General features: G+C 62.0%; 3 protein-coding genes across 4 annotated transcripts; 1 reads left to right on the forward strand and 2 right to left on the reverse strand.

Moving 5' to 3' along the window:
* Nucleotides 1–7,440, reverse strand: ARHGDIA (Rho GDP dissociation inhibitor alpha). The gene is made up of 6 exons (XM_030961873.1): nt 7,332–7,440; nt 3,242–3,451; nt 2,833–2,916; nt 2,323–2,399; nt 2,083–2,146; nt 1–1,621 (listed from the first exon to the last, which is right to left on the reverse strand). The coding sequence occupies exons 2-6, from the start codon at nt 3,429–3,431 to the stop codon at nt 1,422–1,424; spliced, it is 615 nt and encodes a 204-aa protein (XP_030817733.1). The 5' UTR covers nt 3,432–3,451; nt 7,332–7,440; the 3' UTR covers nt 1–1,421.
* A 385-nt stretch (nt 7,441–7,825) lies between these two features.
* On the reverse strand, nt 7,826–11,926 carry ALYREF (Aly/REF export factor). Its single transcript, XM_030961894.1, has 6 exons — nt 11,617–11,926; nt 11,326–11,457; nt 9,411–9,558; nt 9,143–9,206; nt 8,848–9,025; nt 7,826–8,102 (listed from the first exon to the last, which is right to left on the reverse strand). Exons 1-6 carry the CDS (start codon nt 11,842–11,844, stop codon nt 8,088–8,090), a joined length of 765 nt encoding a protein of 254 aa, XP_030817754.1. The 5' UTR covers nt 11,845–11,926; the 3' UTR covers nt 7,826–8,087.
* Nucleotides 11,905–12,516, forward strand: ANAPC11 (anaphase promoting complex subunit 11). 2 transcript variants are annotated; one of them, XM_030961896.1, is made up of 2 exons: nt 11,905–12,173; nt 12,266–12,516. In XM_030961896.1, the coding sequence occupies exons 1-2, from the start codon at nt 11,994–11,996 to the stop codon at nt 12,317–12,319; spliced, it is 234 nt and encodes a 77-aa protein (XP_030817756.1). In that variant the 5' UTR covers nt 11,905–11,993; the 3' UTR covers nt 12,320–12,516. The 2 variants fall into 2 exon arrangements, with proteins under 2 accessions (XP_030817756.1, XP_030817755.1); XM_030961895.1 differs by having other exon boundaries at nt 11,905–12,102; nt 12,174–12,516.
* Nucleotides 12,517–12,670: the final 154 nt, after the last annotated feature.

Below are 12,670 nucleotides of genomic sequence, written 5' to 3' on the forward strand. Positions count from 1 at the left end.
GTCAGTTCAAAGATTTTATTTAACTGTCATAAAAGGAGAAGCAGACGATGATTCCAAACCTGTTAACCTGGGTCTAGGACTTACAGACAATATGCACCAAATCAAATTAACAAAAAAAATCTCTCTAGGGGCAGGGCGAGGGCAGTTAGAGGCAAAGACGTAGCTACGAGAAGCCACATGTACTTGGTCCCAGTTGTAACCTTGGTGTGGTAGATCCAGATCGAAAGGCTGCAGAGGTGGCACACGCCTGCCCAGCCCCGGGGCCTTGCAGGGGCCCTGCTTTGCCCCAGGAGCTGCAGCTGTGCAGCCCAGGGTGGAGGCAGGCACGGGGGCCCAGTGTCAAGGCAGTAACTACAGGCCAGGCACAGATTTTAAAGGCAGAACAGATACATAAGGCATTAACCGCTTCAGAACACTTGTCCATCGCAAGCTCTTTGTTGATGGCATCAGGAGCAGCTGCAGAGACAGACTCGTCCATCCTCAGCCCAAAGCAGCCAGGAGGGCAGGTGCTGTCCTGGAATCTCAGTGCTTTGCAGCTCCTGGGCTGCAGGGAGAAGTGCGAGGTGACGGCAGCCCTGATGACCCCTGCACGCCCTGCCCTTCAGCCCCCTGACCACAGGGCACCCAGAGAGCTCGGGGGGCTCTGCAGGCCAGGCTGGGGCCAGCCAGGCCAGGGCTCGGGGGGCAGGTGTCACCCAGGATGTCACTCCCACTCCCCTCTGGAGATGTCCTGTCTCGGGTGAGGAACGGACCAGCAGTGAAGTGGGAAGTTGTGAATCTTTCCTAATAACACATGAGGGGCGTGACGAAGCTGAGCCCATGCCAACAGACGGGGAGGGCAGGTGGCGTTTAAAAAGTGTAACAGAGGCAGGACCCCCTCCCTAGAGGATACATGTTACACATTTAAGGCATCATGGTTACAGGGAACATCCACAAATGAAGCTGCCCAGGACACTGACAGGGCGGAAAGGGCAGGCAGACAAACACTCGAGCCAATAAACTGATTTGACAGCTGCCTGGCACCAAAATTCTTCAGCTACTTGGAGGCAGTAGCTACCCTGAGCTGTGTGCAGGAAAGCCAAGCACAGGATCCTAACAGGGGTTCCTCCCCTTTGGCACCTCCTGGGTAAAGGAAGGTGGGAAGCAAGAAAGGGCCTGGCAAGGGAGTGGGCACTCCCCTCAGTGCTGGGGCAGCACAGCCCCAGGACGGGCAGCTGGAGACCAGATGCAGACAGCATGGTTTGGTCAATGCACTCAGCAATTCTCTGGGGAGGGGGCACATAAAAAACTGAGCTCTCTGGTCAAATGATAAAGGGGGTGACAGGTAAGAGGGTTCCAATGTCAGCACTTTGGTACAGGGGGGGAATTCTACGGTAGCCACTGTCTGATTCACGCTCTCTGGGGTTTGGCCTCGGGAAGGGCTAGTCCTTCCAATCCTTCTTGATGGTCAGGTTCCACTCCCAGGACAGGTGGTCAGTCTTATCATCATCTGTGAACTTGGATTTGATGTTGTAGCTGCCCCGGGCCAGCATGCCCTTGGGGGCCTCTTCCATGGGGGTCAGAAACTCGTACTCCTCTGCTCGGGGGCCATAGCTCCCAACCATGTACTCGGTCTTGTCAACTAAAAAGACAAAAAGAGTCTATGGAGGCTTCATGGAGGCACCAAGAGGTTCAGGAGCCTCCCCTGCATCTGGAGCAAGGCTGAAGCAAATGAAAGGTCTGTTACTATTACAACAACCCACAGAGCAGCTGTAACAATAGGAATCTCACCCAGTTCAGAGCTGCCTTCCCCCCAGGAATGGGCCCCTCCTGCGGGAGTGACCTGTAGGCACTGGCAGCGCTGTCAGCTGGGACCTGCTTCCTGCCGAACTCAGGGGGAAATGTGCTCGGGGGGATTGGGATCACACGCTGTGCAGGACCATGGGCTGCCCCAGCACTGCAGAGCTCCACGGGCCCCGTGGCACTGAGGACTGTCCCCTCCTGTGAGGAGCTGCTGGGCAGCCCCTGTCACTGTCACAGCAGCAGGATGAGCAGGAAGCCCTCACTCACACAGAGCAACACCAAGCCAAGAGAAGCACTTACTTTTCACCCCTTTCCGGAACGTGTGCTGGATGTACTTCAATCCTGACACAATCTCCCTGTTTACCTGCAGAGAGAGAGGAGCAGGGACTGAGCAGGATGTCTCCATTCATGCTGCCCACCCCACGTGGGCAGAGCCCATTTCTCCAGCACAACCCCACTTGCAGGGCACGGGCACTCCCCAGGCTGGGACTGCAGCAGTCTGGTGTTCCATTCCTTCCATTTCCAGATCAGAATCCTTACCCTAAAGGAGATTTTTATCCGGTATTCCACGCCCTCCTTCAGCACAAATGATTGCTTCTTGTAGCTTTCCAGATCACCTACAGAGACAGGAGAGGGTTGCTCAGAGCTCCTTTGTGCTGTGCTCTGGGGTGAATTTCCATGGCACGAGCAGCTGGGGCAGGAGCTGCAGGGCCCCTATGCTGCCGCAGCCGGGCAAGCAATGCCCTGCAACAGGACACTGCAAGCACAACCCTGCAGTTAATTCCGAGCTGTTTCTTTGCAGATGTTTGCTCCAAGGCTGTCACTATTTCGAAGCTGCCATGAACGTCACCGTGCAGGCTGGGAGAATCTACCTGCCCCACCTGGCCCCTCACACCTCTGCACAACACACCCAGGTGTCACGGAGCTGCTGCTGGGCTCCAGGTACAGAACCTGCTGGGGCCCAACACTGTGCTCTGCTGCCAGCCCTTCTGACACAGGAAGGCTCACCCCCCTTGCCAGCAGTGCTCCTGGCATTCCCTCCCAGCTCACCTGTCAGGTCCAGCTCCAGGGGGCCTGGAGCAGTAGCACAGACCAAGGTCAGTTTGGTCACCACCACATTTGGAGCGTTGGGATCTGGAGACAAGAGAAAAAGCTGTTAGACACTCATCCTCAACACTGGCCAACACAGCTCCTTTTCCTTCCAGAGAACTTCTTGAAAGAGCACAGAAACCAGCAAAAAGAGGCTCCAACTCTGTAAAGGCTCCCATTGCACCAGGCCCAGCCCACAGTCCCTGCAGAATGCCACCCTGCCCTCCAGTCCCTGAGCCCTTCACTGTGGGCCGGGCACAGGGCAGCACAGGCTCAGCTTTGTGCTCCTGCCCAAACCCTGAGCTGGGAGAACAGCTGCCCCGTGGGAGCAGAGGCCAGGCCAGCAGGGACCTAGCCGTGCAGGGCTCACCTGCACTGACGGTGACGGCGCCCAGCAGGGCCTCCTTGTACTTGCGCAGGCTCTCGTCGTCCTTGTCCAGCTCCTGGATCTCCTGGATGCTCTTCTGGGCAGGGGGCTTGTAGTTGACAGAGTGCTCATCCTCCTCATTCTCTGCTGCAATCTGGGCCAGCTGCTCCGCCGTTGGCTCCTGCTCTGCCATCCTGGCACACGTGCTGCACACTGAAGCAGAGAGCAGAGCTGTGACTGCCCTGAGCAGCCACCCGAGCAGCAGGGCTCCCCAAACTGCTCTGCTGTCACTCTGCAGGCTCCCACTCTCACTGGGGCCCTTCTTGCTGGCCCTGGGAGACACAGCCCTGCCCAGGGTCCCCAGCCCCTGCAGAACCCTCCAGGTCTCATCTTCAGCCCAAAGAGGCCCGGGCAAGAGTGAGAAAAAATTCAACCTCAGTGCTCTGCTTGTAATGTAAATACCCCAAAGCCATAGGGGAGACATTCTCCTCCACAAGATCAACCAGGTGAGGCTTTCAATTGGAATAAACCAGAGCCCAGAATAAACCCAGTTCTGCTCTCCACAGCAGGATTCCAGCTAAGAATAGGCCTCTGTCTCACCACTGGCACAAATGCCAGGAGTCTCTGCTGGAATCTGGTGCCCACGTTTTGTAACTGTCACATCCGTGCTCTGTGCCAGGTGCCTTGGCAGAGTGGGACGAGACACCTGGCTCGGCCCTTTGCAAGGATCTGTGGCACACACAGCAGGGAAACAGGCAATGAAATAAACAAGATGTGGAACCTGCCCAGGACTCTGCCCAGGAAATGCCCAGCCATGCCAAGGGCGAGGCAAAGGTGATGCCAACACTCCACTAAAATCCTCAGTAAAAGCCAATGACACATTCAGGAATTCTTGGTTCCACAGGGCACGTTGTCTGAAGGGTTATCCTGAGGCAAATATCAACTTGGACTCTCTGAAGCCTCAGATCACTCTGGCACAGCTCTAGAAAGGCACTGGGGGATGAGGGACACCACGGGACTATACCAGGGCTCTGGCCTTGCGTGGCACAAGCATCTGTGCCAGGAGCCTTTCCTGCTGCAGCTGCACAGCAAACAGCTGGCCCTTCCACATGGCATCCTCCAACATCCTCACACTGAATGATGTGGAAATTTCTCTTCAAAAGGACATCTAGTCTCATGTCACAGATGAACAGCTGATGAGATTTCATGCCAGTGTCTCCACATCAAACCCAAGCAGCTGCCAGGCTTGAGGAGTCCCAGGAGCGCTGAGCAAACGCTCACTTACACACCCTGCACTGCTCCATCTCCCCCTGCACCCTGCCCAATCCCCTCCTCACATCCTTTGGCTCACCTCTGGGCTAGATCACACCTCCCACGGGCCACAGTTCGTTCTAACTCTCACACCTTGCTCTGAGGATACCTGCAGCTTCCAGGAAAGTGACAGAATTTCAGCTTTATAGAATCCAAGTCCCAAACTTGTGGTGACTCCCAAATTCTGTGACTGAGCCTTCTGTGAGAGCACACTAATGGCAGAGGGTCCACTAGCATCCACACACCTGTCTCCAGCAGTGGTAGGTACACTTCTGTGCATGAGCAGACATGGGCACCGTCCACCTTCCAATTTCCAGACCAAGCAGAGACACAATCTCTCACAGACAGCCAGATCAGGGACAGCAGGAGCCATGAGGCAGCCTCTGCTCCAGCACCTGAAGCTCTTGGAGCCAGTGCTCTGTGAACAACAGCGTCAGTCCCAGCACTGCTCCCATGGCTGAGAGACAGCTGCACTGATTGGGAACAGCCCTGGCGTTCACAGCCCTGACTGCCAGCAGCTGGGCACCTCCAAGAGCCAGAATCCTCTCCTGGGCGGTTTGGAAATGCCCTGGTTTGGTGTCAGCACAGAGCTGCCACTCCTCCACAGCTGCCCCTGGGTAACACAATGGTGACAGATTTCCCCCATGCATCACGAGCCCCATCTCCACCAGAGCCACCAGGAGCCCCTGCCACAAACTGGTATGAGCAACAACCACAGCACAGAGGGCACAGAAGAAAGCCCAAACCAACCAAACCCCAAATCCCCAGCTCTTAGGTCACATTCCTGTGTTCCAGCCTTACTTCTGTGACCCAGAGCTAAAGGATCATGCATACCCAGCACACAGATTAATCACAACCCACCCCAACTTTCTCAGGATTTCTAAGGTGACAGGAGCCCACCAGGACTGAAAACACCACTGGGGATAGAACCAGCGTGACTCCAGTCAGCACTGCAGGCCAGGCTGGGCTCGGCCCTGGGGAACAGCCCTCACCCTTCCTATCAGCTCACCCACAGGTCCTGGGGTGGAACAGCACAGCCTCCAGGAACTGCCAGGGCTGCAGGAAGGGACCCCAGCCTGTGCTGCAGGCAGGGTACAGAAAGGCTCCTGCACCTTCAGAAACAGACCCCAGCTCCCAGCAGGTACTCAGGATCTCAGCAGCCTGCAGAAGGCAGCAGGAGGCTCATCCCTACCTGGGAATTTGCACTCTGCCTTCCCTGCTCCCTCAGCCCGGCAGACTCTTCCGGATTCCCAGCATGTTTTGTGCAGGACAGAGCAGCTGCAGCAGCCAGGGCGAGAGCCCCACCTCCTGCCGGGCAGCAGCACCAGCGGGAGCGTCCCTGTATCCCTGCTGTGTCCAGGCACGGTGGGAACACCGATCCTGGAATCCCATCCCAGGGCAGCACGGAGCCAGCATTAGTCAGAGTGTGTCAGATGAGCTCATCAGCTTCCTCCGACACCCGCCAGGCCTTGGACTGCACGGCCAGTTCCAGCAGTCCCCACCCTTCCTCCTTCCCGCGCAGCCCTGGAGAACTCGCTGGAATGTGAGCCAGCAGCGAGCGCTCCTCCAGGGCCCCGTGCCGCTGCTCTGCCAGGACGGGGAGCCAGGACAGCCCGAACAGCCTGGCTGCCCCACGCGGGCTGCTCAGGTGTCCCCAGGGCAGCACAGAGGGGCAGAGCCCAGCTGGCACCTCCCGAGGCTGTCAGGGCACACCCAGGTACCGCCGCTGCGCCCAGGGAATGCCCATCCCGCCCGATCCCAGGGGTCTCACAGCAGGAGGGACTCAGGAACAGGAGGAGACACTGCTGCCCAGCGGGGCCTCGGCAGCCTGAGGATGGAGGAGGTTTTTATGTTTTGTTCTTTTTGCTCTGACATATCCCTGATCTGTCGTTCACCTGCAGGGGTGAACGGTGCAGAGCCAGGCTGAGGGTCACAAAGCTCCAGAAGCACGAAGGCTGCTGGCAGTGCTGCACCAGGGATGGAACCAGCACCGTGGGCACCTGGAGCCGGGGCTGGAACCCATCCCCGAGTGTCAGCAGCTGAACCCACAGCAGTCAAACTGTCCCCACTCTGCAGCCACGGAATGAGATCCTCCACACTGCAAAAGCGCTTGGACGGCCGGAGCAACGAGCGGACCCGAAACCCTCGAGTGAACAAGGGCGGCCGGGGCTCTTCTCACCGCAAACAAACGGCGGTCACGGCTCTCAGCCAGCTCCCGGGAAAACGCCGCTGCTCCCGGTGGGGCCACGCTGGTTGGGCAGCGCAGGAACCGCGGCTCCCGCGCGAACCCCGCCGGGGCTGGAGGCACACCCGGCCCGCGGTGGAAGGCCCTGCCTTGAGCGAAGCAGCCCGACCCCGGTACCGGCTCCCAGTTCCTCATTCCGTGCCCAGCGGCCATTTATGGACAGCCCGTACGCGCCGGAGGCACGGCCGACCCCGGGGACGCTTCGGGCCGGGCGATCCCCTGCACCGCCCCTCGGAGCGAGCCCCGGGCACCGGGCACGGCCCGCCGGGCACCGGGTACCGGGCAGGGCCCGCCGGGCGCCGCCCCAGCCCCTCCGGGGAGCCCGGGCCGCCCGGGCCGCCGCGCCCCGCCCTCGCCACACGCGCTCCGCTCCGGGACGGCCCCACCGGGGGCGGCGGCTCCCCGGCCCTCGGAAGGTCGCGCAAGGGCACCCGGGGCCCCGCGCCCGCCCCTCGGCCGCGCCCGGCCCCTTCCCGCGGCCCGGCCCTCCGCGGACCCGCCCGCCGCGCCGCACCCCGCCCGCCGCTCCCGCCGTACCGGGCTCGCTCGCTCCGCGCTGCGCTGCCAACGCCGCGGATCCGCCCAGGCCCCGCGCGCCCCCCGCACTTCCGGGACACGCCCGGCACTTCCGTTACTCGCCGCCGCGCCGCTGCCGCGCTTCCGGCCGCGGGCCGCGCGCTGATTGGCCCGGGGGTCGCGCGCGGGCGGGGCGGGGCGGACCGATAGGGCGGGGCCGGGGCGGGGCCGGCAGGGCGGGGGCGGGGCCGGCAGGAGGGACCGGGCCGAGGCGGGGCCGGACCGGCAGGGCGGGGCGGGGGCGGGGCGGGGCCGGACCGGCAGGGCGGGGCGGGGCGGGGCCGGCGGGGCTGGGCACGCGGGGATCGGGATCCGGAGAGCGGCCCGGCAGCAAGAACGGGACCGGGAACAGGACCAGGACCAGGACCGGGACCGGGACCGGGATACGGAGCGTCACTGTATGTGAGGTAGCGGGACGGGGCGCGGGGCCCAGCGCGGCAAGGCAGCAGCCACAGCTCTAGACATGGTTCTATTTTATTACGGCAAAGGTGAAAAAGCCACCTTGGCCCAACAGGCAACCAGAAAAATTTATCCCAAAAATAACTCGGTACAAAACAGGTCTGCTGAGAATTAAAAAAAACCTTTACAGGAGTTAAAACCTATCCCAGAACGTAAAAGTAAAACAAATCCCATCCTCGGTAGTAGTAGCCACAGCCGCAGCCCCTGCCGGGAGTGTGGAGCAAGACTGGAGTCCTTCCCTGGCCCACTGCTGCCGCTTTAGCTGGTGTCCATCTGCAAGAGAGGGAGCAATGTCACCACGGCCCTGGCACGGCCCTGGCACCCTGCAGCACCCCCTCACCCAAGCCCACCCCCTCTGCAGGCAGCCTGGCTCTGCTGAGCCCCCAAGCTCAGAGACAGGGGGAGACAGGGACAGGTGGGTCCACACCACAGCACCCCACACCCCACACTGCTCCAAGGCTGTTCCTGGAATCCTGCTCACCCCACTCCTTCCATGCTCTCTCGCCTGACCTATCCCATCCTGAACACCCACTCTGCTGCCGTGGTGTCCTTGTGGCCTCAGCTCTGCTGGGATCCTGGCACAGGCTGGGCAAGCTCCAGCTACAGCTGCCACCTGCTCGTGGCTCCCCAGGCTGGGGCTCATTTCTGCCACCAGCACAACACCCTTCCCCAGCAGCACACCACACAGTTCCTCCACATGACCATTTTCCTTGGTTTTCCCTTTCCTGCATCCCATCAGCTCTGTGGGTTTTGTTCTGCAGGTGCTGCTCATAGTGGCTGTTCCAGCTCTGGAGGCTGGCAGGAGCAGAGCCTGTTCCTCGGCCATCAGGAACAGTGACAAACTGCTCTGGAAAGCGAAGCTCAGGCCCAAGCCAAGGCACAGCTCAGCTTCAGAGTGAGACTGGCTCTGTCCAAGGACCTGGAGAATGCTTTCGCTTTCCTGCCAGCTCCAGACTGCCAGTGCTTTCCAGGATGAGATGCTGTGGGGAGCCCATTACCGTGCCCACTCAGCACTTACCCTGGCATTGTAAGCATCCAGCTGTGCATCTAGTTCTTCTGCAGAGAGCTGCTGTTTGGAAGTTCTTCCAGCTCCTCTGCCTCTCCCTCTGTTCCCGCCACGAGTCCCTCGCCTGTTGCCTCCACCTCCAAATCCCCCCAAGACCCCGCGGTTCCTGGTCATGCCACCTCTGTTTACACTGCAAGTTTGAAAAGCAACAGTTTAAGTGCCTCCAGTGAAGATGAGCAGGAGCCAGGCTCCCCAGCAGGGAGGGCTGCTGCCCTTCCCTCCCCCTGCTCGGGCAGGGCTCCCCCACCTCTGTGCTGGTCTCCGCTGCGTGTCGATCTGTGACGTGACCAGCTGGATGTTCATGGGGCGCCCTGCAGGGAGAGCAGCAGGGACAGCAGCTGTCAGCCCGTGTGGGACACACACACGGGGCAGGGGCACAGGGACGGGCAGGGGGGACACGAGGGCAGGGACAGGGACGTGGGGGTGAGGGGGAAGTGGGCACGAGGGCAGGGACAGGGACGTGCAGGGCTCTGCCCCAGCCACAGGAGCTGTGGGGCCGGGCTGTGCAGCCTCACCGTCCAAGGGCACCCCGTTGTACTGCTTCATGGCCTTCAGTGCATCAGCCTTCCTCTCGAAATGCACGTCTGCCGTTCCTAGGCTGCGGCCAGACCTGTCATAGTGCACAGCTGCCTTCTTCAAGGTCCCAAACTCTGCAAAGAGCTCCTGGAACGAGAGGGAAAGGAGCACGCCCATCCATCAGTGCTGCGAACGCTGCAGCGCCCCACACTCGGGGTCAGGGCTCGTCCAACCACCTCAGACAGCCTGGAAAAACTCCCAGAGGCGCAGCAGAGCCCGTCAGCAAGAGTGCAGGCATGGTCACAGGTGTCAGAAGCAAGCAGGACTCCACGCTCGTGTCCTGCAGGAGGCACATTCACAGCCAAGGAAGCAGATTCAAGGGATGCTGACCTGTTTGGTTTTTTCCCCAGGGGAACTCCTTGTTCAAGATGAGTCAAAGCAGCAACAATTGAAAACACCCCAGACACCTTTCTCAGAGGAGAATGGCCATGTGAGTGCAGGGATCCACGAGACCAGAGCACTTCTACTGTGCTGGACTCCTGCCCTTTAGGAACACATTCCAGAAATGGAGACCAACCAAGTCCTCTGCCCTGTCTGAGCTCTGTCCTGTGCTGCCACAAAAGCTGGAAATAAAGAGGCAGCAACAGAGCCCCCAGTTTTGTTTCTCAGGCACCACATTTGGGAAGCCAACAAGGTTACTGCACTGCCTGTGTCAGCCTGCTCCCGAGGCACAGCAGGGCTCTCCGCAGGGCTGCTGGAGGACAGCTGCAAAGGGCAGCTGGCTGATGCTTTCTGGGCAGAATGTGGCAGGCAAGGCTGTGTCAGCTCTGCCCAGAGCCTGGGGTCAGCTGCTCCTGCCTCAGGGGACGCCAAGAGCAACCAGAGCACCTTGGGCCTCTCACACCACAGAAAGAGGCATTGGCACGGGAACAAAACCACATCTGAGGCAATGCTAAATTATGGGGCTGGGGGCCAAAGCCACTGTCAGCCCTGCTGCTGCTAAACAAACTCCAGTGGGAGCTGTGCAGCAGCAGGAAGGTGAGTCCTGGCTGCACACAAGGCACAGGGCTGAGTTTTACACACTGCTGCCTCACTGCAACAAAGAGGAACTTTTTTAAATCCAGTCTGAACTTATACGAGGGCAGCACAGTACCCAGTGAGTGACAGAGCTCCTTTCCAGCTCCCCACACGCAGCCAAACGGGTGTGTGGAGAGAATGAATGAGTGAATGAATGAATGAATGAATGAATGAATGAATGAATGAATGAACGAACTGATGAGGAAAGTCTGGCAGCAGTGGTTTGCTTCTCCCTGGAGAGGCCATGAGAGCCATAGGCCAGGGTGATGGCAGCCCTCTGTGGCACTCAATTCCTGCAGAGCTCACAGCCCACTCCTGAGCCTGGGACACCCCTCAGCCTCCAGCCCTGAGGCCAATGCACCCGTCTGCAGCCCCTGTGGGCTCTGACCAGCCCAAAGGGGCACGGCCATGACAGGTGGAGCACAGGACACCACGGCACCAGGGGAGCTGTGACAAATAATACCTGGCTGCACTGAGGGGTGCACCCTTGGGAACCCTGACACCCACCAGAGGCCACAGCACCATTAGGGACAGCTACAGCCGCACAGAGCAGGAGCTCACAGAGTTCACAGTGCATCCTCCCATGACAGCGTGACCCAGCAGCGTCACAGCATCACTCCGTGCACCGGGCAGCCCCTCACAGAGCACCTATAAACTGAATTTCCCAGCCCCATGGAGACCACCAAAGCAGGCACACGTAGTGCCAACCCCATCACCAGGGATTCATTCACCCGGGAATGCGCGGCCCCGTGCCAGCCGGAGCAGGGCCGGCGGGGCTCCCGCGGGCACCGGGCCCGGCCGATGAACGGGGCCGCGCTCCCTCTCCCCGAGCCGCACCTGGATGTCCGCATCCGAGACGCCGAAGTCCAGGTTGGAGACGAGCAGCTTTCCGCCGGTCTCCACGCCGGCCCCCGCCCCGAAGCCGCTGTCGAACAGGTCGTGCTGCCACTTCTCCGGGAGCTGTTTCGGCTGCAACGAGAGCGGAGCTCGCTGACCGGCGCCAGGGCCCCGCCGCCCGCGGCCGCGCCGGGACCGGACAAAGGGCCGCCCGCGTCCCCGCCCCGCGCGGGCCCGCCGCCCCAGCCCGCCGCGCCGCCGCGGCCCAAGCCCCGCCCGCCCGGTCCGTACCCGGCTGTAGGGCGCGGGCCGGTTCCTGCCGCCGCCCCGGGCCATCACCGGCCGGTTCCGCACGGGGCCGCCGCCCGCGCGCCCGCCGCCAACGCCGCCCCGGCCGGGCCCGCCCCCGCGTGCGGTGCCGCCCCGGCCCCGGCCGCCCCGGCCGCCCCGGCTGGCCCCGCGCTGGCTCCGGTTGAGCTTAATGATGTCGTCCAGGGACATGTCCATCTTGTCGGCCATGATGGCGGCACCGCTCCCGCCCGCACTTCCGGCCGCGCTGCGCCCGCGCCGGAAGCGGAAGGGGCGGGGCTGCGGCGCGGCGGGCGCGCGAAGCTCTGTGGGGCGGGCGGCACTTCAGTCGGCCCCGGGCCCGGGATCAGGAGCGGGATATGCGGGTGCGCGTGCGGAGCTGGCACGGAGTCGCCTCTTGGCTGTGGGTGGCCAACGACGAGAACTGCGGCATCTGCCGGATGGCCTTCAACGGCTGCTGTCCCGACTGTGAGTGCGGCACCGGCACCGGCACCGGGCGCTGCGCGCCGGGCGGGGCTGACGGTGTGTCCGTGCCGCAGGTAAGGTTCCCGGAGACGACTGCCCGTTGGTGTGGGGGCAGTGCTCGCACTGCTTCCACATGCACTGCATCCTCAAGTGGCTGAACTCGCAGCAGGTGCAGCAGCACTGCCCCATGTGCCGCCAGGAGTGGAAGTTCCGCGAGTGACGGCGGCACCGGGCACCGGGCACGGCCGTGACCCGCCCGGCCCGGCCCGCCCAATAAACGTGCGACGCCAGTCCCGTGTCTGTGTCCGGTGTCCCGGGGCCGGTGCTCGGAGCGGGGGCCGGGCAGTGACTCCGCCGGGCGCCCCGCGGGCTCCGCCGCCCCGGGAAGCCGAGCGGCGCCGCTGCGGCGGGGCGGGCGAGGCGGGACCCCCGCGCGGGTGCTGCTCGCGCTGTGCCGCCCCGCCGAGCCCCGCTCCTGCGGGCGGCCCGGCCCCGCCGCTGCCCGGTGCGCAGGACCTCGGCGCCACTCTCCGACACCGGCGGCTCTGCCCAGCTCGGCCCACTCCCCCGG

This window comes from Camarhynchus parvulus, chromosome 18 (assembly GCF_901933205.1).
Source record: "Camarhynchus parvulus chromosome 18, STF_HiC, whole genome shotgun sequence".
In the NCBI taxonomy this organism is placed as follows: Eukaryota; Metazoa; Chordata; class Aves; order Passeriformes; family Thraupidae; genus Camarhynchus; species Camarhynchus parvulus.

Coding starts and splice junctions, on each gene's coding strand:
- ALYREF (XM_030961894.1), bottom strand. CDS start 11,844: ATGGCCGACAAGATGGACATGTCCCTGGACGACATCATTAAGCTCAAC. Junction 9,207..9,410: donor CAACGGGGTGCCCTTGGACG/GTGAGGCTGCAC, acceptor CTCTCCCTGCAG/GGCGCCCCATGAACATCCAG. Junction 9,026..9,142: donor CAGCGGAGACCAGCACAGAG/GTGGGGGAGCCC, acceptor TCAAACTTGCAG/TGTAAACAGAGGTGGCATGA.
- ARHGDIA (XM_030961873.1), bottom strand. CDS start 3,431: ATGGCAGAGCAGGAGCCAACGGCGGAGCAGCTGGCCCAGATTGCAGCA. Junction 2,917..3,241: donor CGCCGTCACCGTCAGTGCAG/GTGAGCCCTGCA, acceptor TCTTGTCTCCAG/ATCCCAACGCTCCAAATGTG. Junction 2,400..2,832: donor CCTGGAGCTGGACCTGACAG/GTGAGCTGGGAG, acceptor CTGTCTCTGTAG/GTGATCTGGAAAGCTACAAG.
- ANAPC11 (XM_030961895.1), top strand. CDS start 11,994: ATGCGGGTGCGCGTGCGGAGCTGGCACGGAGTCGCCTCTTGGCTGTGG. Junction 12,103..12,173: donor CAACGGCTGCTGTCCCGACT/GTGAGTGCGGCA, acceptor TCCGTGCCGCAG/GTAAGGTTCCCGGAGACGAC.